Source organism: Thamnophis sirtalis, unplaced genomic scaffold (assembly GCF_051295495.1).
Source record: "Thamnophis sirtalis isolate CommonGarterSnake01/CBP01778 unplaced genomic scaffold, rThaSir2_p1.2 scaffold_13, whole genome shotgun sequence".
Classification (NCBI taxonomy): Eukaryota; Metazoa; Chordata; class Lepidosauria; order Squamata; family Natricidae; genus Thamnophis; species Thamnophis sirtalis.
Window position 1 is genome coordinate 246,483 of NW_028261393.1, and position 25,113 is coordinate 271,595.

The 25,113-nt window shown below is 59.7% G+C and overlaps 3 protein-coding genes across 3 annotated transcripts in view; 2 read left to right on the forward strand and 1 right to left on the reverse strand.

Annotated features, from left to right (window-relative positions):
* Nucleotides 1-2,943, reverse strand: part of LOC148042857 (spectrin beta chain, non-erythrocytic 4-like) — a 4,304-nt gene extending 1,361 nt beyond the window's left edge. Inside the window, exons 1-6 of the mRNA XM_087727928.1 lie at nucleotides 2,697-2,943; nucleotides 2,354-2,505; nucleotides 1,572-1,745; nucleotides 1,131-1,222; nucleotides 820-900; nucleotides 417-582 (exon numbers count right to left, since the gene is read on the reverse strand). Coding sequence (XP_087584054.1) covers nucleotides 417-582; nucleotides 820-900; nucleotides 1,131-1,222; nucleotides 1,572-1,745; nucleotides 2,354-2,505; nucleotides 2,697-2,859 — 828 coding nt within the window. The 5' untranslated portion in view covers nucleotides 2,860-2,943. The remainder of the gene's footprint in view (nucleotides 1-416; nucleotides 583-819; nucleotides 901-1,130; nucleotides 1,223-1,571; nucleotides 1,746-2,353; nucleotides 2,506-2,696) is intronic.
* Nucleotides 2,944-5,728: 2,785 nt separating this feature from the next.
* Nucleotides 5,729-9,491, forward strand: LOC106541075 (flavin reductase (NADPH)). Its single transcript, XM_014056402.2, has 5 exons — nucleotides 5,729-5,881; nucleotides 7,548-7,709; nucleotides 7,792-7,881; nucleotides 8,317-8,448; nucleotides 8,730-9,491. Exons 1-5 carry the CDS (start codon nucleotides 5,767-5,769, stop codon nucleotides 8,891-8,893), a joined length of 663 nt encoding a protein of 220 aa, XP_013911877.2. The 5' UTR covers nucleotides 5,729-5,766; the 3' UTR covers nucleotides 8,894-9,491.
* Nucleotides 9,492-17,154: 7,663 nt separating this feature from the next.
* PRX (periaxin) lies at nucleotides 17,155-24,806 on the forward strand. The gene is made up of 4 exons (XM_014056434.2): nucleotides 17,155-17,291; nucleotides 17,813-17,972; nucleotides 18,707-18,900; nucleotides 19,796-24,806. The coding sequence occupies exons 1-4, from the start codon at nucleotides 17,265-17,267 to the stop codon at nucleotides 24,716-24,718; spliced, it is 5,304 nt and encodes a 1,767-aa protein (XP_013911909.2). The 5' UTR covers nucleotides 17,155-17,264; the 3' UTR covers nucleotides 24,719-24,806.
* Nucleotides 24,807-25,113: the final 307 nt, after the last annotated feature.

Sequence of the window (25,113 nt, forward strand, 5' to 3'; positions counted from 1 at the left end):
ACTTCAGACTGAAAAGCAACAACGGAAGTCGAATCCTGGCAAATCAGGGAACGTTGCTTAGAACGCCCAGATCTGGAGCTGCGATGCCCAGACTGGCAGCGCCAGGGGAGAAATCCGTTTCCCTGCCAGGGTGTGACTGAGGAGCTCCTTCCCAGCCCGCTTCCAGTGCTGCGGAGGGCAGGGCAGCAACTGGGCAGGCCGAGTGGGTCCTGATGCCCGAGATCCTGCCTTCTGCTCCTTCCCACTTCCCGCTTTGCGAGAATCGCCCAGCAAGAGGGCTCAGCGCTGGTCGTGGAGCTCTCAGCCTCCAATCTCCATCCCCACAGACACCCCCAAATGCCAAGAATCCTTCCCAGCTCAGAGCCGCTCCCCCCTCCCTCCTGAGGCTGGGAGGGGGTTTCCTGCCTCCAGCACACTTGGGCAGAGGAATCCCCTTGTGCCACTCGGGGCCGATCCAGAGCCTCACCCTCGGGGTCCAGAAGTTTAGCCAGGCCCAGCTGCTGCTCGGCGGTGTTGAAGGCCTGCTGGAGGTTGTACACCGCGTTGGATTTGGTCAGCTTCTTGAAGTCAATGATATCCGGCCTGGGGAGGAAACAGAAGAGCGTCTAAGGTGCTGGGCCTATCCAGGGTGCGACTGACGTTCCTCCTCACGGCACTGGACCTCCCTCTAGCCTGGGCCAAAGTCCATGGGAAACCCCATGCATTTTGCAGCTGGCCAATGGACAGATCCTGCAGGAGAGACCCCCCCACCTCCCTGGCTGGAGAGAGAAGCCCCTGGACAGCAGCCCTCCAGCCATGTTTCCTCCCAAGCCCCCTCACCTGTGCTTGTGAATGAGAGCACTGAAGGCCAGCCCGTCCTGCCAGCTGGTGGTGAAGTTCTGAATGTTTACCTCGGGGTAACTGAAGAGGAGGAGGAGGAGGAGGAGCGGTTGAGGGTAGGCAGGGGGGCCTTGCTTCCCCCTCTGTGCCAGCAGGGCCCAGGGATCCCCTGCCCACCGACAGAGTGCCTGCGCAGATGCAGGCAGGAGAGGAGCCTTCCGAGTGTTCAGGCATTTGCTCACAGCCCCGTCCCCTCTCGGTTGTCAGGACTCGGCCGCCTGAGAGACGCGAGGGCCTTCTTCAGGACTCACCCTGCCGTCTTCATCTGGCACCAGAGCAAGAGGGCATCCTTGGCCGAGCGGGTCTCTCGGCTGTCTTCGGTTTCAATTTTGATCACCTGGATCTGGGAGGGGAAGCAGGAGAGGGGAATCCTTTCACTCTCTTCTCTCCAAAGCTCACCTGTGTTCAGCCTCCTCCCCACCTCCCCAGTTTCCATTTCCCTGCCATGCCCTAGAAACCAGCCGCCTCCCTCCCTCTTTTGCCCAAGGCGCCCAGCCTTCCCCGACTCACCGCGACCGGCACAGGATGCCCTTCTAGCTCTTCCTGCTTCTGGACAGCTCAGGGAGACAAGATGGTCTCCAGGTTGCTTCCGGCCTCCCCTGGAAGCCTCCAGCAGCAGATCACCCCCCCAGCTGCCCCAGCTGCCCCAGCTGCCCAGGCATGGCCCCCTTTGCCACTCTCCCTTGCTCTACCTGGAATCTCAGGATGATGGTCCAGATGAGGCCCAGGGTCAGGCGGTGGTTGCCATCCACAATGTCGTGAGAACCCACGTTCTCCAGGTGAACCCGCTGCTCCTTCAGGAACTGCAGCGCCTTGTCCACGTTTTCCAGGGAGTGGATCCGCATTCTCCCCCGAGTGGGTTTGGGCTGCCACGGAAGTCAATCAAAAGATAACTGCTCCCATCAGGGCACAGTCTAAGCACATTCAGAACTGACAAGTAGCAACCTTTAAAATGGCACAAGTGCAATGAAATAAAAATACTACTGTATGTTTCTAAGTCACAGCACAGGTGACACTGATAGGTAGTTCTTCATTTATGAACAATTATTTAATGACCAAAGTTACAACACACTTGAAAACAGTTAGTACTTAGAACCCATCTTCAAAGGCACAACCACACAGTCCTATTTCTGGCATTGGCAAACTAGCTTGCATTTACAACCGGTTGCAGAATTCCAGAATTTGGTTAAGAGATTTACAACAAAACAGCCCGGCCTTCTGCCTTTACCAACTACCCTTCTCAACAGCCCCCCACAGCCCTGCAGAGAGCAAGTGTGGGGCAGGGAGCATCCCTTCCTCTGCCTTCCCTTTCAGGGCTCAGCCCCCCTTTGGCCCCGAGGCCTGAAGTTACCCAGCACAACTCAAGGTGACTCCACCCCTCTTTACAGGCAGGATCAGCCCCTCTGCCCTAAGAGGCACCCCCCCCTCGTCTTCTGGGGCAGTCGTCCCTGAAGAAGCCAAGAGATCCCCATACCAGCTGCTCCCCAGACAAAACTTCCAGCAGCTTGGTCAGCAGGTATCCGTCCCGCAGGTCTGTGTAAAGGTCACCGATTCGGCAGGAGACCTGGCCCAGGTGGGAGTTGATCCACTTGGTAAAAGTCTTCTTCTGCACTGCGTCTCGCTCGTCTGGCAAAATTTGGGGGGAGGGATGGCATTAGGCCACCCCCCCTCTTTATTGAAAGACACATTGGCTGCACCATTTCGGAGGGGAAGCACCCTCACCCAGCCCCGTTTTGGTGCCCCTCCCCATCGGCAATATCCTTTCCGGCCCAACGAGAGGAGCCCAGGGGGAGGAGGAGGGGGAGGAGGAGGCCTACCCGCGAGGGCCTTGATCCGTGAGCATTCGAAGAGCTTGACAGTGCCCGAGGAGGCCTCCTCCCAAGGCCGGGGCTGGTGGGGGTCGGTGCTTTCCCATCGGGTGTGGCTGAGTTGCTGTTGGGCCTCCTGATTATCCAGCTGAGCCGGTGCAACATTTGCCATGTTGCTGCTTTCCTGGGAGCCCCATAAAGGGGCCACATGAACCTCCGAAGCTGCACCAGCCGCTCACATGCTGAGTTCAGAATTCCAAAAAAGGAGGAGAGAGAAAATGGGAGCCCTTGAAAGGGAGCACCGGGTGGGCACACCTGCTTTGTTACGCCTACACCTGGCCCCCCAAAGGCTGTGCGAGATGCCACCAACTGGGTGATTCTCTAGTGAAGATGGAGAGGGGCTGGCAGACGCCTCCCCCCTCTCAATCAGTCCCCAGTGCAGCCAGCCAGGCAAGGCTGGGAAAAGACACAAGGCAAGAGGGGGGAATTTGGTGCTTAGGCCTTGCTGTCCCTTAAAGCAGATGGGAGGGCGGCACAGCTCATCTGTTTGAACTAGCCCCCCCCCCTTTCCCTCAGGGTGCAACCTGGAGACCCTCGAGGCAGCTAGACTGCCCTACTAGCTGGGAGGAGTGTGTGTGTGTCCGTCCAAAACTTTCTGCATACTGCTAGACTTCCCTCTCCTCCCATTCGGGCCCATTCAGAAGATTGGGAGTCAGAAGTGCCCCCCCCCCAGGAAAATCTGGGGCAAAGCAGCTGCAGATTAAATTATGGAGGAGGGGGCTTCCGCCTGATTCAATTGCAGGAAGAGAGTGGTGATAGGACAGAGTCTGACCCCAACAAAAGTCTGTGGGGAAGGAGGCTTGGGATAGATATTTATTGCTGGGGCTGAAAGGCAAATGATGCTGAGAGAAGATCTAAAGAGGTTAATGGGGGGGGGAGGTGTGAGGGGGGGGCGAATTGTGCCAGGGCAAAAGCCCTGGGGGGGGGACTCACAGCATCAGGCCACAGCCACATGGCATGGCAGGATAATTCCCCCACCCACCCATGTTCAAGGCAGCCTGGTTTCCTCAGTGGTTTCAGGAGCCCTGGGTGCCTGGCCATCTTAAGGAGCCGCTCAGGGAAACGGGTTCCTGGCCTCATCAAGAGTCCTCCATCCAGAAAGGCCGGGAAGCGGGTGGTGGGCGAGGGTGGTGGGCGAAGCAGCTCCTTGTGCCTTCTCTGATGGAACTCAGCACAAGGCACCACCAACTCCCTTGCTCCCAACCCCCAGGGCAGGTGGAGGGGGGTCTCTGGGGCAACACCCCTGTCCAGCAAGCCGCAGGGGAGCAAGATGGGCATAATTTACCCACACATTTGGACACCCCAAATATGCAGCTCACATTTTGCCCGGTTTAGGGATCTGGAGCCCAAGACTGCAAGGCCGAAGGAGAGGTGCTGTTTCATCGGGTCAGGGAAGGAACCGCGACCGGGGCCTTGTTTGGCTAAACTGGGCTCAGGGAGGGAGGCTGCAGGGCCACCCCCTCCCCTTCCTTCTATCGGGATGGGACCAGACCCCGTCCAGGGGTCAGAAGACCCCTCCTCAGCCCTTTCATCAGCCGCCAGAGGCTCACAGAGGGGTCTGCCCCACGGAGACAAGAGCCGCCTTTCTGCTCCTCTGCCGTCCGGGGAAATTGGCCTGCTGCGGGAACGGCTGGTCCCGAAGGGCGGCGGGAGTGCGGCCCATCTGCTGTGCGGCCGGACTCCCGGCCTGCTCCCTCCCCTCCGAGAAGCTTCCGGAGAACCGGCTCCGGCTCTTCTCCGCCTCGCTCCCGCTCCTGCTCTGGTCGTCAGAGCCCAGGGGCGCCCACAGCCTCCTCCCCCGAGCGCAGCCGCGGCCGGGCCAACCTCACCTGAGCACCGTCCACTTGCGGGGCCTTATCCTCCCCGCCGTTTGAGCGGCGGCAGCGACCAGGCAAGCTTCTGCTGGCGGCCGCTCTCGTCAATGGGCGCAGGAGCAGAGCCGAGCCCAGCCGCCCGGCGGGGCCGCTACGCCGGGCTCGCTATCGCCGTCCTGGCTGAGCAGCCAATCCAGGAGCGCCGCTCAGCCCCTCCCCGAAAGCCGGAGAGCCCCCCTCCCGCCGCCGCCGCCGCGCCCGCTACAAGGCCGGGGGGGGGGCTTTCCAGGAGCGGCGCCCGCCTTTCTGCCGCCGCTCAGCAGCCCCGGCGCACGCGGCCAGGCAGCCCGCGCCCGCCGGAGAGATGCCCAGGTGGGTCTGCGGTAGCAGGCGGGTCGTCACCTTGCGCCCGTCCTTGACCTCCGCCCGGCCGCCGGCTTCTCCACGCGAGCCGCGGGTGCCGGTTGGAACGAGGGGAAGCGCAGCGCTGGCTTCCCGCGGCTGCGAGTGCCGAGGAGGGGCTTCAGGTGGAAGCCGCGGCTGCGCGGCTGCGGCGGAAAGAAGCGGAGCAACGCCCGGCACCTTGGAGGACGGGAAGGCGCGAGGCAGGCGGCGGCTGCTCTCGCCGGTAACTGAGCCGACCAGGCCGAATGGGAGGAAGCGCGACGGACGGCCCCGCATGGCTGAGCCGCGCGGTTGGGCGGGGAGCGGGGAGCCGGGAGCGGGGACGGCTGCCCCGAGAGAACGGCGGCAGAGCCCTGCACCTTTGCTCTGCCGGCTGGGCTCCGGCCAAGGCCTCCCCTCCCCTCCTCTTTCTGCGCTGCCCTCTTTTGCCAAAGCCCGGGGACGGGGACCGATTGCCAGGAAGGCGCTTCGACCGAGGAGGCTCAGACTGGATTCCGCCCAGCGCATCAGCCGCTCCCGCCCCTTTTCAGACGGCCACCGGCCGCTTCCCTCGGGCGCCCAGGGGGGGAGGGGAGGCAGGCGCGCCGGCGGAGGAGGAGACGGGCTTCGGTCGCTCCTTCTGCCGCGATCCCGAGTGAGGCCGCGGGGCTCGGCCCCTGGCTGCGGCTGACGGGCGACCTGTCCGCCCGGGGAAGCGAAGCGGCCAAGCGCCGCCTTCCGCTGGCCCGGCCTCTTCGGGCGGAGCTCCAGGCGGAAGGGCTTGATTCGTCCCCGGGCTGGAGTGGCGAGAAGGCGACGGCATGGAGGGAAGCCGCGCGCTTGGAGGCCCGGCTGCCGCAGCCTGCAAGAAAATCGCCCTCTTCGGCGCCACCGGCATGACGGGCCTGGCCACCCTGGCGCAAGCCCTGCGGGCGGGTGAGGCAGGGCAGGGCAGGGGGCGTCGGCTTGGGGGGGGGGCAGAACCAACGGGGGCCCGCGAAGGGCCGCGCCGTCCCCCCGGCTGCGAAAGCCGCGCTCGGGACACGGCTGCCCCCCCGAAGAAGCGGCGCAGCGGCTGACCATGGGGGTGCGTGGGTGGGTGCCGAAGGAGCATTGCACCCGGGGCGGCTGTGTGTGGGTGGCGGGGCTGGTCAAGATTCAAGGCTTCCGGGTGAAGGCTGCCTTTCCCCTGGGGCTGCTGCTGCTACCGCTGAGACCGTCGTCCCGAGGGCGGTTTCGGGAGATGGGAGCTTGGTTTAGCTGCGGGTGAGGCCACAGAACTGAACCCCAAAGCAGGCCTGGCCGTGTTCCAGTGTGCTTGGCAGGCTGGCTCGGCGCTTGAGACTCGCTACCACACCTCGCCCGGCGTTCCCCGCCCCGCTGCTTGCCGTGTGCTGGGCAGTGATAAGGAGGAGAGTCTGGGACCAGCCTTGCAGGGGCCTTTTGGCTTCTTTCGGAGTTGAGCTAATTCTGGAGGCTGTTCTGTCCCCCCTTTTCCTCCAGCCAAGGGGGGGGGGCTGGCCTACCTCTGCTGGGGAGACATATTGCTGGTGTTCCCGCCCCCCTTTTGCAAGACAGACGGGGGGGGGGGGGGAAGCTTGCCTCAATTGTTTTGGATAAGGAAGTGAAAATGGGGGGTCCCCAATGCCCCTCTGGATGGGCACTGCAGCCATAACTGGGGAGTGGTGGGCTCTGGGCTGGTCAACCTAGGTGGGGAGAGTTGGAGGATTGTAGGATTAGGCCCTTCTCTGAGTTTGAAAATACAAAGGTCCTCTGGGTCACTGGCTGAAGTCATGGAGGGGGGGGGGGAAAGGAAGCTTCAGAGCCATGGGGTGGTGTGGGGGAAGAGAGGCTTGGATTACATTTAAGTGGAGTTGAGCTGCCCTGAGGGGGTTGGTTGGTCCTGAGCTCCCAGACTTGGCACAGACAAAGGACACAGGCCAGAATTGCCCAGAGCAGCTCAATAATTGTCAAAGGAAAAAAAATCCACCACAAAATAATTAATTGGAACGACCCATTTAAGGGTAGTAGGTGGCATAAAATGCCCTTCACTGGCAGAACATATAAAATAGTCCCTAAAGAAGGCTGGTGTGCTTGAAAGAGGCTTTAGATCTAAAAAAGAATGTTTTACCACACAAAAAATGGTAATGCAAAAAATTACGCCAGGCTAAACAGGTTTAGCATTTCCTCTGTAATTTATTTCTTAAATATGTGAACAAGCCAACAAAAGAATTCCTGAAGTTATTTTAAAAAGGCAAAGCACTTAATGCTGAACAACCTGAGGAGACAATTGGACGTTAAAGGGGACAGACAGTGTTGCAGAAAAAGGAATGTAACCAAGGAAAACGGACACCAAACTTCTTCCCTTCCGCCCGTAAGGTGGCCGGAGCAGAAGGACAGGCGAGAGCGCTGGCCAGAAGGACGGTGGGGGGAGCATAAATTCCTCCTCTGAATTCCCCTCCCCCTTTGCCAACCCATTCGGGGCAAAGGGCTGAAGGCTTCTCCCCCCCCCCCCCGCCTGCCCTGAGGCTTCCTTTGCTCCTCCCTCCAAGGGCTTTGGGGGAGGAGGTTTGACCAGCTGCTTTCTCTTCCCCCTTGACAGGCTACCAGGTGACGGTGCTGGTTCGGGATCCTGCCCGGCTGCCCCCTGACCTCCAGCCAGCACAAGTGGTGGTGGGAGATGTGCTCAACCGGGCAGACGTTGACCGAGCTGTGCAGGGACAGGACGCCGTGATCATCGTCTTGGGCACCCGCAACGACCTCAGTAGGAACGCTTGTGCTTCGTCCCCGGCCTCTCCCTCTTCGGAGGCCCTGGGCTCATGGGAGTTTCCTTCTCCGCCCCTCAGGTCCCACCACCATGATGTCCGAAGGCACCCGGAACATCGTGGCAGCCATGAAGTCCTGCAGCATCGGCAAAGTGGTGGTCTGTCTCTCAGGTAGGCCTCCCGTGAAATACCTGGAGGTCACCTCCTCCTGCCTCCTGGGTAGGATCTGCAGCTGAGCAAAGGGCCAGAAGCCCCTCCCCCCCACCTGTCTGACAGCCCCGGGTTTCCTTGGGGAAAAGAACCGCCTTGGGGTCCCTAGGAGGGAAGAGAATGGAGAGGCAGGCAGTTGACAGTCTTGGAGGCAACTGGAAGGAAACGAATGTCAGTGAGATGCTGGCCCCACCTCTGATCTTCTCCAGGCCAGACAGGGGACGGGGCCTCACAGGGCCCCCATGGGGAGGTTGCCTTCCTTGGTCTCCTCAGCCCTCATCTGACCGCATCTCTCTGTTCATCTTGGGGCGCTGAGGTGCCCCTGGACGCTCCCCCCCTCCCTCCGCAAAGAGGTGGGCTGAGTCGACTTGGCCTGGGGCTGTGGGTCTCTTGCAGCTTTCCTGATGTGGGACCCGGACAAGGTTCCTGCCAGGCTGCGGCCAGTGACCGAAGACCACATCCGCATGCAGCAGATCCTGAAGGAGTCTGGCCTGGACTGCGTCTACGTCATGCCACCTCACATTGCAGGTGCGTCCTGGGCAGAGATCTGGGTGGTGGGGGCAGAGTGACCAGCAACTGACGGATCAGTCTGGATGCAGGAAGGGTTTGTGACTGGGGAGGTGTCAGAAAAACCACGCACAAAAAACCATTTCCCACCCGTGAAAAAAACCTGAGCCCCCTAATGTGGACCTGCGCCCCATTTCCAGTGCTATTCCTCAGCTGGTGCTGAGCCAAGTCTTGGGGCTGCATGGCTGGCGCAGGTGGGCTTTGCATGCAGCTTCTGGCAATGGGTGTTCTTCCTCCTGCAGGTGACCAGCCCCTCACCGGCGACTACACCGTAACTGTGAACACCTCGAGCGGTGCCCGGGTCATCTCAAAGCATGACCTGGGGCACTTCTTCCTCAAGTGCCTGACCACATCGGAGTACGATGGGAAAAATGTCTACCTCTCCAGGCATTATGCCAAGGAATGAGCCCCCTCCTCAAAAGGCTGGAAATCGCTGCCTTGGACGCCTTCACCCACCGCCCCTTGTGCCACCGAGTGCCTCCCCCCCCCCCGCTCTCACAGGAAGTCCGTGAACCCAAGCACAGCTGGGTGGGCTCTGGCCCCCGTCTGGGCCGGTGGTCTGCAGCTGCTTTTCCCAGGTCAGAAAGGGCTCTTTGGGGCAGCAAAGATTTTTGCTCCACCGAGAAAAGCCCTTGCACAGAACCAAATGGTCTAGGGTCTCCTGCTCGAGCAGGGGGTTGGACTAGAAGACCTCAAAGGTCTCTTCCAACCCTAGGATTCTATGTTCTAAGTGGAAGGCAGCAGCCAAACCCCTTCTATCAGCAGAAAGGAGGTTGGATGCGGAGGCCACCCTGACGATTGGGTGGCCAGCTATAAACAAACCCATCAGAATTAGTAAAAGGTTGGATGGCAAGTAACTGAATATCCCCGGGTTAATGTTAATCTTCCTCCTGTGTTGCTAAGAAACCTTAATTCATGTTGATGCTTGCAAAGTTCTGTGCAACTTGAAAACATACAAAGCATAAGCAGCTAATCAAATAAATGCTAACCTATTTGGATGGTAATGTGATTACTGGGATCTAATTAAGAACTGACTTGGAAGGAGTTTTCAATAATTTCTTCTGCTGAATTATCCATTCTTTGTGTTGGGGTTAAAAGGCTGTAAAAGAGTGGGGTGGCCCTAAGGAGGGATTACAGGTGGGGCCTTCTGGGGGGGGGGCTGCACCCTCCCCGGCCGTTGTCGCACCTGCACTGGGACACAGAAATGTCAAGAGAGTAAACACGGATGGGCAGTTAGTGGCCACTCGGGGGCAATAAGTCAGCTGCTTTTCATGCAGGGAAACATGAAAAACTAGGATTTCATGAATGGTAAAATAGAAGATTGAGCTAGTCCTCACACATATTCAATTAAAAATATTATTCTTATTGCATAAGCCATGATTAAATGGATTCATATTACACAACAGCCAGTTTGGTGCAGGTGAACGGGGAGATGCGAGTTCTAATCCTCCCTTTAGCCGAGGATCGGCCCTCTCTCTCAGCCAGCCCACCTTGCATGGTGGTTGTGATGAGGAAAAGAGGCTTTAGGGGCTTTAGGGGTCTTCCCTGCCTTAAGTTGACCAAACATTTTCAAAAGTGGGGGTGCTTTTGAAGCCCTCACCGGACGCTTCTTCCGAGGAGGCGGCCGTCTCGGCTCTCCGCCAGCACCAGCGCAGCGGAACCGTCCTGCGCCGGGGGACCAGCGAGCTCTCCCGGGCCAATCGCACGGCTTCAGCCCGGCGCCTCCAGGCTCGGGACAGGAACGCCGGGCGGCGAGGCTGCAAACGCCGCCTCCAGGGGTCGCCCTTGCCCCAGCCGCAGTCGAGGGGCGGCCTCCGCGGCGGGCAGCACCTCCTACCGGGCAGCCAATCAGCGCATTGGGCTTTCCTTCCGCCCGCCCACTCTATGGAGATGAGGCGTTCGTGCGAGCACTCCCATTGGTCGCGATGGCTCCCTCCGCCCACGCAGGGCGCCCCGAGCGCCCCTCCTCCCATCCAATCGGAGAGATTCGCCTGGAGCGCCGGGGGCGGGGGCGCCGTGCCGGCCGCTGATTGAGATGCTTTATTTGTATGCCGCCCTTTTCCCTGGGGGGGCTCAGGGCGGCTCACAACTCAAGGGGAGGGGGGACAAACGAGTCATAAAAAACAATACATCATTAAAAACACAACAGTCATACAATTCGAGTGGGGTTGAAGTCTTTAGCCCCAGGCCTGTCGGGACAGCCAGGACTTAAGGGCGACGCGGAAGGCCTGGAGGGTGGTGAGGGTTCGAATCTCCACGGGGAGCTCGTTCCAGAGGGTCGGAGCAGCCACCGAGAAGGCTCTCCTCCGGGTAGTTGCCAGCCGACATTGGCCGGCTGATGGGATTCGGAGGAGGCCTAATCTATGGGATCGTATCGGCCTAGTGGAGGTGATTGGCAGTAGGCGGTCTCTCAAGTACCCAGGTCCAATACCATGCAGGGCTTTGTAGGTGACAAGTAGCACCTTGAAGCGAACTCGGAGATCAACAGGCAGCCAGTGCAGCTCCCGGAGGATGGGTGTTACGTGGGTGAAACGAGGTTTGCTCTGCCCTGCCTGATCTCCTCCTCCTCCTCCTGCTGCTGCTGCTGCTGATGGAGATTCCAGCCTGTTTGTCTGTCCATAATTGGTCTTCTAAATACATCTTTAAATTTTCTAAGCAAAGGGCTGTTCCTAACCTTGCAGTGGAATCCACGGTGGTTGGAGTTGAAGAATACATCAGGTACGTTTTGACTAGTTACTTGTTTATTGAGGCAACTACAGAAGTTCACCCAGGGCCTCACCCTCTCTCCCTTTATCTTCTTCTTCTCCTCCTCCCGTGAATCGGACCGATATTAAGAATGGCGCAAAGAGGGGAGGGGGACTTTCAGCTTTGCCCCTTGAGATTCTTAACCTCGGGACTAGCAGCATTCCTTGGCCCTTTTTTGCAAGTTACAGATTTCTGTGTTTACATTTAAATGTACATTAAGGCTGACCCAACCTCCTTTCTACACACTTTTTGTGTAAAAAAACACCTTTATATTCTATGTGGGTTACCAAAAGTTATCTGGTTACGGCAGAGGCTTGATAAGCAAATAGATAATGAGGGAAAGAAAAAGGAAAACCTCTGGAGGGAGAGGGTGGGACGTCTATGGAGATCCTTCATCATCCAGTTCAGGGTTGACCCAGAGGTGCTTTTTCCAAAAGGCAACTGGACTTGTTTATTTTTTCCTTCGGAAAAGCTTTCACTTCTAAGAAGCTTCATCAGTTCAACTTCTTGGAACAGAAGCGAAACGTTTTCAAAGAAAAAAAAACCCCAAGAAAGTCGAATTTCCTTTTGGGGAGGGCATCTTTGGGACGAGGGGGGAGGACAGAAAACGACGCTGGTTCTCTGGGTCTGCTTGCAAGGGGACGTTTTCAGCCTCACTCAGCTGCCGTGACCTCACCCACAAACACACCTTGCTCTCCAAAGTTGTGTAGCCCACTGCACTGCCAAGAGGCACCCCAGCTGGCACCTCTTGAGACCCCGCGCCATGGTGCTGTTCTGATAAGCAGCCTCCTGGGCGACTTGGCTGGAGCACCAACCCAGCAGAGGGCAGGAGGGGCACATTTCTCCCATCCTTCCGAAGAAGCCCAGCTCCCAATTGGAGGAGGGTGGGCCAGGAGGGCGTTTTCCCCAGCCTGGTGGCTGAGATGGGGTGGAAGTCTTCCTGGCAGCCCCCCTTGGCCTCTGGCAAAGGCCTCTCATTGTGCCCAGGCTGTTGAGGTAAAGCTGATTCCTCACTTGGATGCCAGGCCCAGATTCACCCATGGGAACCTGGAGATCTCCTTTCTTCAGTGGGTGGCTGGCCGGCTCTCCCCTGCTCGCCCCTTACAACGCCTCTGAATCTGGCCGAGCATTTGGACTCCAGTCTCCTCTGCGCTGCTGGAGGGAGAATTGGAGGCATGCAGGGGGGCTTTTGTTACTCCCAAAGGAGACGGAATTCTCCTAAGTGCATCTGGAATTACCGTTGCTATCATTTGACTTGCCTGTTTTCATGGACAAGGACAAACAACAACGTTTAAAAGCAGAATTAAAAGACCAATTAAAATACAATAAGTACAAAACTCCTGCTCCGGTAAAGAGAGGCGTTCTCGCCCGGCCCCTCCTTCCGCCTGGCAGCTGGTGCCTGGCGGCCGCTCGGTCCCAACATCTCTCTGGGCGGGGCTGCCTCGGAGCCGCCTCGACGTCGCCCAGACCCTGCCCTGGCCCCGCCGCGCCCGCCTCGGACACCCACGGGATGGAGGGTCAGCCAGAGCCGCCCGCTTCCTGCTGGACCGCGCCCGGAGCCTCAGCCAGACCGGCGGTTGAGCTTTGTGGAGCGGAGCGGAGGAACCGGCTCGGGTAAGTCTGAAGGGCCCGGCGCTTGGACAGACCGGAGCGCCTCGCTGTGCAGAGCCGCGCCGGTCTTGGGCGAGGGGAGGGGAGCTCCGGCGTCCTTCGGCCCTTTCCCAGCCTGGCCCACTGGGCGCGGCAAGCGCGGAAGGGAAGGGCGCGCGGACTCCCGCTGGGCCGGTGGGCGCCGCGGATCTGCTGGCCGGGGGAGCCGGCGAGGCGAGGCTCAGCTCGACGCCTTTTTCCCAGCCTCCGCGCTCTTTCCGAGCCGGCCACAGGAGAAGGCGTGCCCTCCGCTTTCCCCCGGTCGGCCCGGCAGCCCCCTGCCCTCGGGTAGCCACGAGGAGAATCTCGGATGCCCCGCGGCCAGGGAAAGGCAGTGACGGGGGGGGGGGGAATCGAGGGACCTTGCTGAGCTTGGCCCAACTCCAGTTTGGAGGGCAGCCGCTTTTTCTCCTTCCACATTAGCCAAATGTCCCCAGAGCCGCTGGTTCCCGGGTCAGGCGGCTCTTTCAACCTTTGACTGATACTTTCCTTTTCCCATCTTTTACTTAATTGGAGCAGCAGTTCTGGTCTGCAGAATCTGGCCCCAAAGGGCCGCCAGCGTTGGTGGCTCTGCGCGGTGGGCTCGGAGCTGCCTTGGAGCTGCCCTGCTCTTTAAAAGAAAGCACACTGGGGGGGGGGGGGAGGGGAGGGCTCTCCTGGCCGGAGTGGCAGCCTCGGGGCACCTGGATGGTCCAGTTGCGCTGGGCTGCCCAGGCTTTGGCCCCTGGCCATGCTCACCTGTAGGCACCTGGGCTCTGCTTCCCGAATCTCCCAAGAGCTGCTGCTTCTTGGGTTGGAAAGGGTGAGGGTGGCTTGGTACTACAACCCACACAGGAAGAGCCCCTCTTGGCAGAGATGGCGGCAGCGTCTTCAGCAGCTTCTAGCTGACTGCAAAGGGCTTTTCCTCTTGGATCAGGAACTCTGGAAGGCCAAGGAAGCTCCTCTCCCTGCCTTAAGCAACTGAGAATGGGGTTCCGCCTCAGGAAGGGAGTTGGTTCCTTTCCTGACAGCTGCTGTGCCAGTGCTCCCCTCACCTGGGCTTGGGCGGCCCAGTGCCAGGAGTGGGGCTGGGGGGGCCATCCAGGAGACAATGGGAGGAAAGGTCTTGGCGCTACCGGCCCTGCCCTCGGGGCCAGGAAATGAAGCTGCCAGGATGTTTGCTGTCTGCTTTGGGGGCAGGAAAAGGAGAGGACAAGACAGGGGGGGGGGTCCCTAGGGAAGTCTTTTGGAAGGAGAGATGGGAGCAGAGCCCAGAGGCTGCAGGGGGCAGAGGGAAAGGGGGAGGTGAGGGCAGAGCTCATGGGGGATTACCCAGAGAAGGGGGAGGGACCGGATGGCAGGAGGGCTGCCGCTGGTCCTTGGAATGGGCTCTTAGCGGCTGTCCTTGGGGTCCAGTGCGGGAGAGGGAAAGCCTGGCTCCCCCCAGCACTAGGCCTGACTTGCAGAAGAAGGGATCAGACCAGCCTCCCCCCTTCCCAGCGCTCTTGTCCCGCTGCTGGGCCTGTCATCGGAATCCCTCCCTGGAGCCTGAGGGCTCCGTCTTTCACAGCTCAGCCTGAAAGGGATCCTTCCAAGCCAGGGACGGAGGGCTGATCCTCCCTTCTGGCCACCCGGCCAGGGCAAGGCTGCTCTCACGGGACAAGGCCAGGGGGGAGGGGCAGGTTGCCGTCCAGCACAAGGACACAACAGGCAGAGCCATCCAGCAAGAGCAGATGGTGGCGCCTGAAATGCCTCTGGGCTGCCCACCTTCGGGAGGGAGGCTGAGTCACTCTTCTGGGCTGTCTCTGCTGGGTGGAACTGCAGCCTCGGCCCCCGTTCTGCCTCCCTCCGTGGAGTTTTGCTGAGACTACAGAATGCCTGACCTTCTCCCCAGCCTTCCAGCTGCTCGGCCATGAGCAGAAGCGGGAGGGAGCAAAGAACCCCCCCCCGTCTTTGCTCGCTACCTCTTCCACTCAAACTATGGGAGCTGCTGAAGTCCAGTCAGCATCTCCCTCCAGCTGGCCCAGGGATGGAGGAGTTCTCCAGGCCCAGCCTGGCACCTCCTGGGTCCACTTTTATTTTGCTGCCCGTGTCTGGGGAGTCTTGGCTTCCAGCCCTGGACGGGCGCAAGGGACTTACAGTGCCGTTGCCTAAGAGGCAACTTGGGCTCCTGCTGGAAGAGGCCTCTGAGGGCCGCGTGCTGCACTGCTGCCTTCCAAAGAAGCACGGGGCATTGCCCTCGCCCCCAGGGGCTTCCCACCAGGCCTGGCTGTGCCTTATTGGAAGCTATTTCCTGGGCTCCACGGAAGGCACTCAACCCCTCCAGCTTCTGCTTGGCCTTTTGGTGACCACAAACACTCCCACGAGCTGTTCCCAGCCCTGCCAGGGACCCCTGTCCAGCGCCAGTGGACTGAAGACCCTCCTGGCTGTTTCATCCTCCGTCCTCCCAGGCTGGTCCTCTGAGTTGCCCCAGCAGCGGGCAGGCTGCACAGGCAGGCAGGGGGAGGCAGCAGCCCAGCTCCCTTGACCCCTCTGCTTGGTCAGAAGAGTGGGGCTGCCCCGTCTGCTCCGGGGTCCTGCTCCTGCCCAATGGCCACTGTGGGAAGGAGCCTTTGGAGCTGCCGGCCCCAGTGGACTGAGGAGGCGTGAAGGAATTCTGCTGGGAATGCTGGCAATGCCAGAGGCCTGGCTGGGACTCAGCGCCCCTTTGTCTTCCTGGGCAGGGAATGCCTGGCATGGAGCCCTGACCTTTTGGGGAATGGAGTGGCGTGGGCTCCAGTGTCCAGTGTGGGAATGAAATGCCCTGCTCCTCGAACAGCAGCATGGCCCCCACCAGGACTGGGCTTGAAGGCGAGAAAGGAACTGCTGATGATGCCTGGGGGGGGGGGGGAGATCCCAAAGGCATCCATGGGGCAGAGACTGGCTCTCTTTTCTAGAGGCTCCGGGGTGGTGGAGGTGGAGGACGGGGTGGCCTTCCCAAGAGCCCCCCCTGCCAAGATGAAAGGCATAACAAGCAGTCTTAACACACCTGCCCCCTGCCTCAAGCGGATGCCAAATTAAAACATAACTGAGAATTGTTATTAGTATTTGTATACTTCCCAACGCCTCTCTATGCCATACAAACTTAAATAACAACAAAAATAAGATCTAAAATAAGTGCCCAAGTGTGGTACAAATAAGGCAGAGTCACTGCAAAATCCTATCCAATAAATTGGATCGTTTGCACAAGGAATAGCAATAGTACTATAACGATAGCACGTAGACTTATATACCGCTTCAGTGCTTTACAGCCCTCTCTGCGCTATTTACAAATGTCAGCATTTTGCCCCCCAACAATCTGCATCCTCATTTTACTGACCTCGGACGGGTGGAAGCCTGAGCCATCCTTGAGCCAGTCAGGATTGAACTCCAGGCTGTGGGCAGAGTTTGACTCCAAGGAGGGGGCCGTTTGACCCAGAGAAAAGACCCCGAGAACCGGTTGGGTTGTGGGAGGCTGCTTTCAGGCAGGGCAGCCCCCAGCCCAGGGCTGGCCAGCAGGAAAGGAAGCAACAGTCCCACGGAGGGTTTTCTTTCAGCCACTCCACGGGTGGGGGCCAGCTCCTCCTGCCACTGCCTTGGCTGCTGCCCGTTCTACGGCTACAGCCACCAGCCAGGCAGCTTGGGGCACCCTGCAGAGTTGCCTGGACTGTCAGATTGGTGGCAAATAAATTTGAAAAATAAATAAATTTGATGAAGAGAGGGAGGTAATTTTCTCCTCAAGGATAGGGGAAATTACTGTATTTTTCACAATATAAGTGGGTGGAAATGCCTGTGCATCTTTTAAATCAAATATTGCAGTGGGGGTCGGTGCCCTCCTCCTCCTCCTGGAAAATGGGGCAGCTTTTTTTGGGGGGGGGGGTGCCATGCCAAAGCTGGACTGCTCTGGGGCAAGGAGGGCTTGTGGGCGCCTGCAGGAGGGTGATGAGCCTACTCCATGACAACCCACTTGCAACTGATGGGGAGGAGAAGGTTTTAGCCCCCCCTCCAGCAATCATGCTTTTGCTCCCTGTCCTAGTGGGGAGAGTCCTGGGACCCCTCTGAAGGGCCTCCGGTGGGAGGAAGAGGGTCTCTCGTGGAGGCGGAGGAGGCAAGGGGGTTGGGAGAGGCAGGACTGCTTTGGGGCGATTCTTGAAGCTCGGACATCATTGTCCCAGTGGGGGGTGGAGGGGATGGTAGGTTGGGTCTGGGCACTCTGGCAGGGGGGGGGGTGGCTGATGCTCCCACCTCTGCAACCTCCGTCCCCTTCCAGGCCTACCAAGAGAAGCTTCATGTGATGCTGAAGGGGGCCCTCCTGAGAACAGCCCAAACCAGGGAGGAGATCCTGAAGTGGAGGGGCACATCCTTCTGCTCCCCCCACCCGCAAGATGACAGCACAATTCATTGCAATGGAGGTGAGCTTCGATGGCTACAGGAAGGGACCTCTGAATGGGGGGGGGGGCTCTAGGATCGCCTTTCCCTGGAAGGAAGCTAGGAAAAGCCCCGGCTCAGCTGGGCAAGCGGAGCCAAGCTCAGAGAGGCCTCTGGATGGGCCGGGGTCCTCTCTCCACCTGAAGTCCCCTGCAGGCGGCAGTTGCCGGGCGGCTTTGGCAAGGTGTACCTGGCAAGAGCGGTAAGGCAGCTTTGGCAGGAGAAGGCTCGGCTTCCTGATGCAAATACAGCTTTGCAGTGGCTATCAGACAGGTGCGCCATCTGCACATCCTTCCCCAAGGTACCTTCCTGTTCTCCGCCTTCTCCACTCCTGCCGCTCCTCGAGGTTGCCCAGTGGGACAAGCAGCCTTGTAGAGAGAGTCCTCCAGAGCAGCCAGATTTTATCACGTGGCAAATTTAGTAGGGAACCCCCCCCCCCCCCCGGTTCCCATCCCAGGGAGCCAGAGGCAGCGAATGGGTGGACGGATTCTTCTTTCCTCCGCAGAAGACCATCGAGGCCTCTGAGCTGCTGGAGATGGTGGTGGAGACGGAGGCCGGAGCCGGGGCCCGGGGGCTGAGCGTGGCTGGAGGAGGGAAGGAAGGCCTTTTTGTGAAGGATGTGCTCAAGGACTCTCCAGCTGCGCGAATGCTGAGTCTCCAGGAAGGTGAGTGACCAAGAAGCGCCCAACCCAGAGCAACCCTTTTCATTAGTTCATCATACAAAAGGCAAAAGCAAATAAGAGGAAAGCTGTAAAGGAGGAAAAAAGGAAGAAAAGAGAAGTTGACTTCTGACTCCCCCCCCGTTTGGTCTGGTAGACTAAGACATAAGACCCAACTTCCAACTTTTTCACTTTTGCATCATAGTATGAACTAGCCTTTCCTGTAACAACAGTTCTATCTAATCAGCGTAGCTCAAAGTTTCGTGTCTTTCCACCTTAAGCACAAAGTCCCGAAGTGGCTTCCAAGTAGAAACCAAAGGACTTGCGATTTCGCCTTTGATCAAAGCCGTCAGTTTAACCGCCTCTGCTGACTCCATCGGCTTTCGCAGCCGCTCCTCCACCTGCAGCGCCCTTCCATTTTGTCCATGAAGGGATTTTGCTGCCATAACTTTCCTCTTCCCTTTTCCTTCCCCTATTTTTCCTCTTTTATTTGCTTCTGTATTTTATAAGCTAATAAAAAGGGTTGATCCACAAGGGCCCAACTCAGGTGGGCAGAGACTGGCAGCAGCAGGCAGGCCGGGCAGGACGAAACGGGGCCTCGTCCAGCTGCTCTGGAGCGCTCGGGCCGTCCTCATGACTCCAAAGGCTGCCTCTGTGGGCGAACGGGGGCCCTTCAGGGTGGTGGGCAGAGATCTTGGGATGCCCTTAACATCCGCTCTCACCCATCTGGCCACTTGCAGGGGATCAGCTCCTGAGTGCCAGAGTTTACTTTGACAACATCAAGTATGAAGATGCCCTGCAGATCCTCAAGTGCGCGGAGCCCTACAAGATCTCCTTCTGCCTGAAGCGGGTGGTTCCCAGCACCGACGTCTCTCGCAAGCCCGGAGCCACCGTCTTCGAAGTGAGAGGCCCCAAAGCCAAGATGGCCAAGCTGGTAGGTGACTTTGGCAGCCCTGGCTGTTCCACCTCTGGAACCCAGACTCTGCCTTCCTCCGCACAGCAGCTACCCAGGGAGGAGGGCAGGCGGCAGCCCCCGGCCGCGGCTGAGGTGTAGCACAGGGGGGATCCGTCCGCTGCCCTCAGAGGCTCCCCCTTTCTGAGCACGAGTTTGGAGGAGAAACGGGGAAGAGATTTTCGTTGGGCTTCTCTTGGCTGAGACAAGAACTGGGAATCTCCCAGGCTGTCATCCCAGAAGGGAGGTTTCCGATAAGCAAGTTTACTGCAGGACTAAGAAATCCGTTAAAGGGCAATTCCAGCAGTTGCTGCATCTAAAATGCAAGCTGCATTTATAATGGAATCCAGATTCAATCCCGCTGAGGCCCAGGAGGTGCTGCCCCCTTACGGAGTGGGTCTAAGTCAGAGTCGGTCCTCTCAGGCTCCTCTTCAGGCGCCCCGGTGGGTTCCTGGAGGGCGATGAGACCGATCTGCTCAGCTCGAGGCAGGATGCTTGTTCATTTCCCTTCCCAACGGCCTGCAGGCTTCTCTGCTTCCCAAGCTTCCTGCTTAAACTGTTTGGAAAGATCGCTTGGGTGCTCGTCCCTCCCCTGTTCTGTCCCCGGAGTCCCCTTGCAATGTAGGGAAGGCTGAGGGGGCCTAAAGAGGGGCTGAGGCTGACTGTCCCTGGACAGACCTGATGGCTTGAGAAAAGAGCCCGGAAGCCCCCTCCCCCCCCCCCGTCCATCGAAAAGGAGCTCTGGAAACGGGGCTGTTCCTCTCCTGGAGCCTCAGATGCAGGCGTTCTGCCAGAGAAGCAGCCCTCCGGTCTCGGGGAAAGAGGCCGGCCTCTTGGCCAGGGAGTCTCACCAAGCCCCGGCTTCTTCTCTCCCCAGAACATCCAGGCTCTCTCTTCCCTGAAAAGGAAGAAGAAGAAGGAGAGGAGGAGGAGGAGGATGGTGGCACAGAGCCTGCAGGAGATGGAGACCCGCCTGTCAGCCGGGAAGCCGGAGGGGCCTCCGGTGGATGTGGAATTCTCCTTCCCCAAGTTCTCCAAGCTGCGCAAGGCCAGGAGTGCTGGAGAGGTGGCCGTGGCTGAAGCGAGCCCAGGCCTTTCGCGGAAGTTGTCCTCCCTGGAGACCAAGCGCCACCGACTGAAGTTCCCCCGGCTGAAGGTCAAGGAAGCCGTTGCGGACGAGGCCCGCCTTGCCATGGGCCGGCCCCGGGCTCTTCCGGAACCGAAGGAGGCAAGCAGGGGAGAAGGCGAGGGGAAGACCTTCCGATTCACTCTGCCTTTTTCCAAAGCGAAGAAGCCCAAGGAAGAGGCCGGGGCCAAAGTGGAAATGGGATTCCAAGCCCCACAAGTGGAGTTTGCTCTGCCTAGGATGGGGGCTGGGGAGGAGCCTCGGGAGGCCAGCCCCAAAGGCCAGCGCCTGGCCCTCGCAGCGCCACCCCTCGGCTGGCCCAAAGTGGAGGCTGTCCTGCCCAAAGGGAGCGCCGGTGTGCTGGAGAGCCAGCCAGCTCTTCTCCAGGCCGGGCTGAAGCTCCCTGCCGCCGAAGTGGCAGCTCCCAAGGTGGACGTAGACCTGGCCCTGCCCAGGTTGGAGGGTGCTGCCCCAGAGGCTGCCCCCAAAAGAGAGGGGGGGTTCAGAATCAAAGTCCCCAAGTTTGGGGTCTCTGCTGAGGAAGCGGAACTGAAGGTGCCCTTGATGAAGGCTCCTGCCCTGGAACTGGCCCTGGGAGAAAGCCCCCAAAGGGGGTGGGAGGAGCAGCCGAGAGCCGGAGGGGCGGTGCCTTCTCTGGGCATGGCAGCTCCTGGTGTGGATCTAGAGCTCCCCTTTCCCAAAGGGAAGGCGGGCACGGAAAGCCCTGAAATCCCGGGCAGAGCCTCCTTGGTCAGGGCACCCCAGCTGGGCTCCAAGGCCCAAGGAGGAGGAGCAGGCAAACTGGCCCGGGTGGAACTCAGCCTGGGGGCCCCGGGAGCTTCCAAGGCAGACGAGGCGAAGGGCTCCGTAATTCAGCTGCCTGGCCTGGAGATTTCCCTGAGGGAGCAGCCTTTGGAGAGCCGAGAGGCAGCTGGGGTGGCAGGGGCTACGCGGGTGAAGCTCCCTGAGGTGAGGGTGCCCTCTCTTGACATCTCTGCCCCCAAAGTCCAGGAGATGCATCTTTGCAAGGCTGTGGGGGAACCGGCTGCCCCTTCTGGAAGAGCAAAACCCAAGGAGGCTGCCGAAGGGGCTGGAGGTAAGTTTCAAATGCCTCAAATATCCCTCCCAAAATTTGATTTCCCTGCCAAGGAAGCCCCCTCCCCACCTCCAGTCCAGGTCAAAATGCTGAAACCAGAAGGGGACGCGGGAATGAGGGTCGGCCTCCCAAAGGTGGATGTTTCCTTGCTGGCGATAAAAGTGCCAGGTTTGCAACTTCCTAAGGTACCAAAGGCAGAGCTGGGCATCTCTGTTGAGAGGCCAGAGGTGGAGATGACCGCCCCTCCAGCCCCACTGAGCTTCCCATCCGCAACTGTCCCTGCGCTGGATATTCAGCTGCCGAAAGTTGGGGTCGGGCTGGATTTGGCACAGTGTGAAAGGGACGTTTCTGAGCAGGGACCTGAGGCCCCGAAGGCCACCTTGGAGACCCTGAGCAAAGACCTGGAGGTGGAAATCGGTCTCCCGAAGTGTCTGGTCAGCCAGCCTGAGCTGGAGCCAGGGATGGGGAGCCTCAAAGGACCGGCTCTGGCTGGGATGGCGGCCAAATTCCCAAAGTTGGACCTTGCCTTTGAGAAACGTCCGGAAGAAACCGAAGGGCCAGAAGGAGTCAAGATGAAGCTGCCAAGTGTAGAGATCCCACCAATAGGTTTCCCAGAGGAGACTGCGGAGAGTCAGGTCAAGGTGAAAACCTCTCGATTTGCCCTGCCCAAATTCAGCATTTCAGGCCCCAAAGTCTGGAGCAAAACGAGCCCAGAGATTTCGGCCTCTGGAGTGGAGGGCAGAGAAGCTGCCGACCTGGGTTCAAAGCTGAAATTGCCAAAGTTTGGGATATCTTTGCCTAAACCAAAATGGGAAGCAGAGGCAGAAGATGCCAAATTAGCCCGTGAGGTTGGAGGGGAAGCGCCCAAGGAACGGCTCGGCCAAAGGACGGGGAGCAGAATGGGCCTGCCCTTGGTGGAGGTGGTGGACATTGGCTGCCCACAAGGCACGGAAGGCTGGGCTGGCGGGGACAGGGAGGGAACCTCTCCAGAACTCCTCGGGGCCCAGTTTAAAGGGCCAAAACTATCCCTGCTGAGCTTTGGGGGCAAAGGCGAGGAAGAAGAGGGGGGCGCCCTAGAGAGTGAGGAGGTGAAGCTGCAAGGGAGCAAGCGGGGCCTGAGAGGGCAGCCGGAGCCCAGGATGTTGGAGAAGGAGGCCAAAGCCTCCAAGTTCAGGATAGCGTCTTTGGGCCTCATGGGGAGAGAAGGGGAGGCCAAAGCCAAGAAGGCCCCTGGGAGTCCGAAGGAGAAGCCAAAGGGCCCCTTTGGGAAGATGCCCCAGCTGAAGCTTTCCTCTCTGAAGGCCCAAGGAGAGAGAAGGAAGGCCCACCTTCTAGCTCCAGAGCTGGATGAGAAAGCCCTCCTCCAGGTAGAGTTGCCAAAGCTTGCCGGGCTGATCCCAGGGCCGGAGAGCCCCGGGTTCAGAGTTCAGGTGCCATCGGTGGAGATCGCTGGGCCAAGTTCCAAAGCTGAAGTGGGGGCAAGCGTGGCGAGACGGGCGGGAGATGCTGCCGAGGCAGAGCGCCAGCAGCAGGAGGGGGAGCTTAAGAGGCCCACAGCGCCTCCCATCCAGGTGTCTGCTCCCACATTAGAGCTGGACATTGCTTTGCCCATGGCTTGCAAAGAAGAGGCCGTTCTCCAGGCAGGCACAGGTGCCAAGGCCAGGCTGCCAAAGGTGGAGCTGGCAAAACTTGGGAAGGGTGAGGAGGCGGAAGAGACAGAGGCGGCCATGCAGTTGCTGGGGAAGGGAGGAGAGAAAGACCTAGACGGGGTGGCTGAAGCCTCTGCCCTGGGCACCAAGGTACGGCTGCCCAAAGTGGACATTTCCTTGCCCAAGGCCTGGCTGCCAGAGGCGGAGGATCTTGGCCTGGAAGGGCCAGAAGCAAAGGCCAAGATGCCTTCAATGGGGCTGTCGAAACTCAGCGCCCCAAAAATGAAGGCTCCCCAGCTGGAGCTTGATATGGGCTTGGATGGGGGAGGGGTGGTGCCCCAAGTCACAGTGGGCACTCCTTCCGTGAAGTGGCCTACATTTGGGGGCCTGGGCTCAGAGGGGGATGGGCAGGGCGAGGAGGATTTGCCCCGGGTCCCCCAACTGGAGCTGAAGCCCCCCAAACTCAGAGGAAGCGCAGATGCCTTGGACTCTGAAACGGGGGCGAAAGAGAGCCGGCTGAAGGCGCCCGCTCTGCCTCTCGGCAAGCTGGAAACAGAGGCTGGGATGGGAACCGAGGGGAGCAGATTCAGGCTGAAGCTCCCATCGCTCAGTGTCTCCAAGCCGGAGGCCGAGTTGAGCCTGGATGCCCAGCCCCTCTGCCCCCCTGCCGAGGAGGCAGCCTTCAGGATGCCCCAGATTGCTTTGCTGGATGTCAGCTTCTCTGGGGATCAGGAGAGGAGAGAGAAGGCCAAGTCGGCAGGGGCAACGGAGGTGGGGCTGGAGGGCATGCTGAAGATGCCCAAGATCGGTATTGCTGCGTGTGAGGCAGAAGGCACCACGGGGGGCACAGGGAGCGCTACTTCTCCAAGCCAGAGGGCTGTGGGTGGGGGGCAGCCAGAAGGGAAGAAATCAGTTTTTAAGGTCCCTGGCTTGGAAATTTCTGCTCCAAGTCTCAAACCTCAGGCTGAATATGAGGTGGGGGGCCCCCACATGCGGCAGAGGGGGGCCTTGGATCTGGAAGGCGCAGAGAGGGAGGGCTGGAAGCGGACAGACGGCCACTCGGATTCAGGGAAGTGGCACCGGGTGAAGATACCCACGCTTGGGCTCTTCCTGCCCAGGGCGGGGCTGGGGGCTCCCGGGGGCCTTGTGGAGCAGGAGGCGGAAGCCAAGGGGGGCCTCCTGGCCCTGGGGTGGCCCAAGGAGAAGGAAGGGTCCGCTGGGCTCCTGGCAAGGGAAGAGGGGTGCCAGGACAAAGCTGTCAAACTCAAGCTGAGGCCCCCCTTCGGGGTCTCCCTCTCCAGGCCCAAGGGCAACGCCGAACTCAACGGGGAAGCGGAGAAGGCCTCCCCAAGGCTGAAGGGGCCCAGGCAGGGCTTCTCGAAGGCGGAGGACACCGCCCAGCTCCAGGGAGAGAGGGTGGAGGTGCTGCTCCAGGATGGGACGAGCAAGTTGGGGAAGCTCCTGCTGCCCCAGGTAGAACTCCTGTCTCCCTCTAAGGGGGCCGAGAACGACCCAGAGCTGAGCGTCCAGCTGGTGAAGGCCGAGGAGGCCAAGGAGGAGGCCCCCCATGGCACCACTGCTGCCACCGCCCTCAAGGCTGCCAAATTCAAGCCCCCCAGGATCACCCTCTCTGGCTTCAAGAAGCACAATGGGGGGGTGGCCCCCGAGGCTGTAGCTGCAGCCGGGCCCCAAGCAGGGGGGGCATCTTTGAAAACAACCTTCAAAGGGGACCCGTCCAGCAAGTTCAGGTTTCCAAAAGTGGCATTAAGCTCCAGATCCCAAGAGGTGCTGGAGATCTCTGAGCACCAGCAGGACCAGGGCGGATCAGGGGGTAACTTCAGGCTTCCTGCTGTGGCTTTCTCTGCAGAGAGTGGCCCCCAGGAGGGAGAGCCCCCTCCCAGGAAGCCTCTGGAAAAGGAGGCACTCTGAATGGAGGTGCCTGGCTCACACCATGTAAGGTCCAGTACTAACAGCGGGGGGGGGGGGGCATGCCTTGGCAGAGGGAGGGGGTTGGTTGGCACAGGTGTAGAGCCGCCTCTCCGATGGCCTCCCCGTTTTAACTGCCCCCACGGCCTTCCTCCTTTGCTCCGGGGCTGCGCCTCAAATGAGGAAGCCAGCCCAGGAAGGGATGCAGACCTGGCAAACCCATCAGACGCTGCCCCCTGCCTCCCGGGCACAGGCTGCATTTGGGACAAAGGACTGGCCTTCCTTTTTCCATGAGAAGACAGCCTCGCTCCCCAGCTCCTTTGATGAGACTAATGGTGGGTGGGTGGGTGGGTGAAGCTTTGAGTGGGGAAGCAGCTGGGGCTGTTCCATGGGATGAG

Coding starts and splice junctions, on each gene's coding strand:
- LOC106541075 (XM_014056402.2), top strand. CDS start 5,767: ATGGAGGGAAGCCGCGCGCTTGGAGGCCCGGCTGCCGCAGCCTGCAAG. Junction 7,710..7,791: donor GGGCACCCGCAACGACCTCA/GTAGGAACGCTT, acceptor TCCGCCCCTCAG/GTCCCACCACCATGATGTCC. Junction 7,882..8,316: donor AGTGGTGGTCTGTCTCTCAG/GTAGGCCTCCCG, acceptor GGTCTCTTGCAG/CTTTCCTGATGTGGGACCCG.
- PRX (XM_014056434.2), top strand. CDS start 17,265: ATGACAGCACAATTCATTGCAATGGAG. Junction 17,973..18,706: donor AATGCTGAGTCTCCAGGAAG/GTGAGTGACCAA, acceptor GGCCACTTGCAG/GGGATCAGCTCCTGAGTGCC. Junction 18,901..19,795: donor AAGCCAAGATGGCCAAGCTG/GTAGGTGACTTT, acceptor TTCTCTCCCCAG/AACATCCAGGCTCTCTCTTC.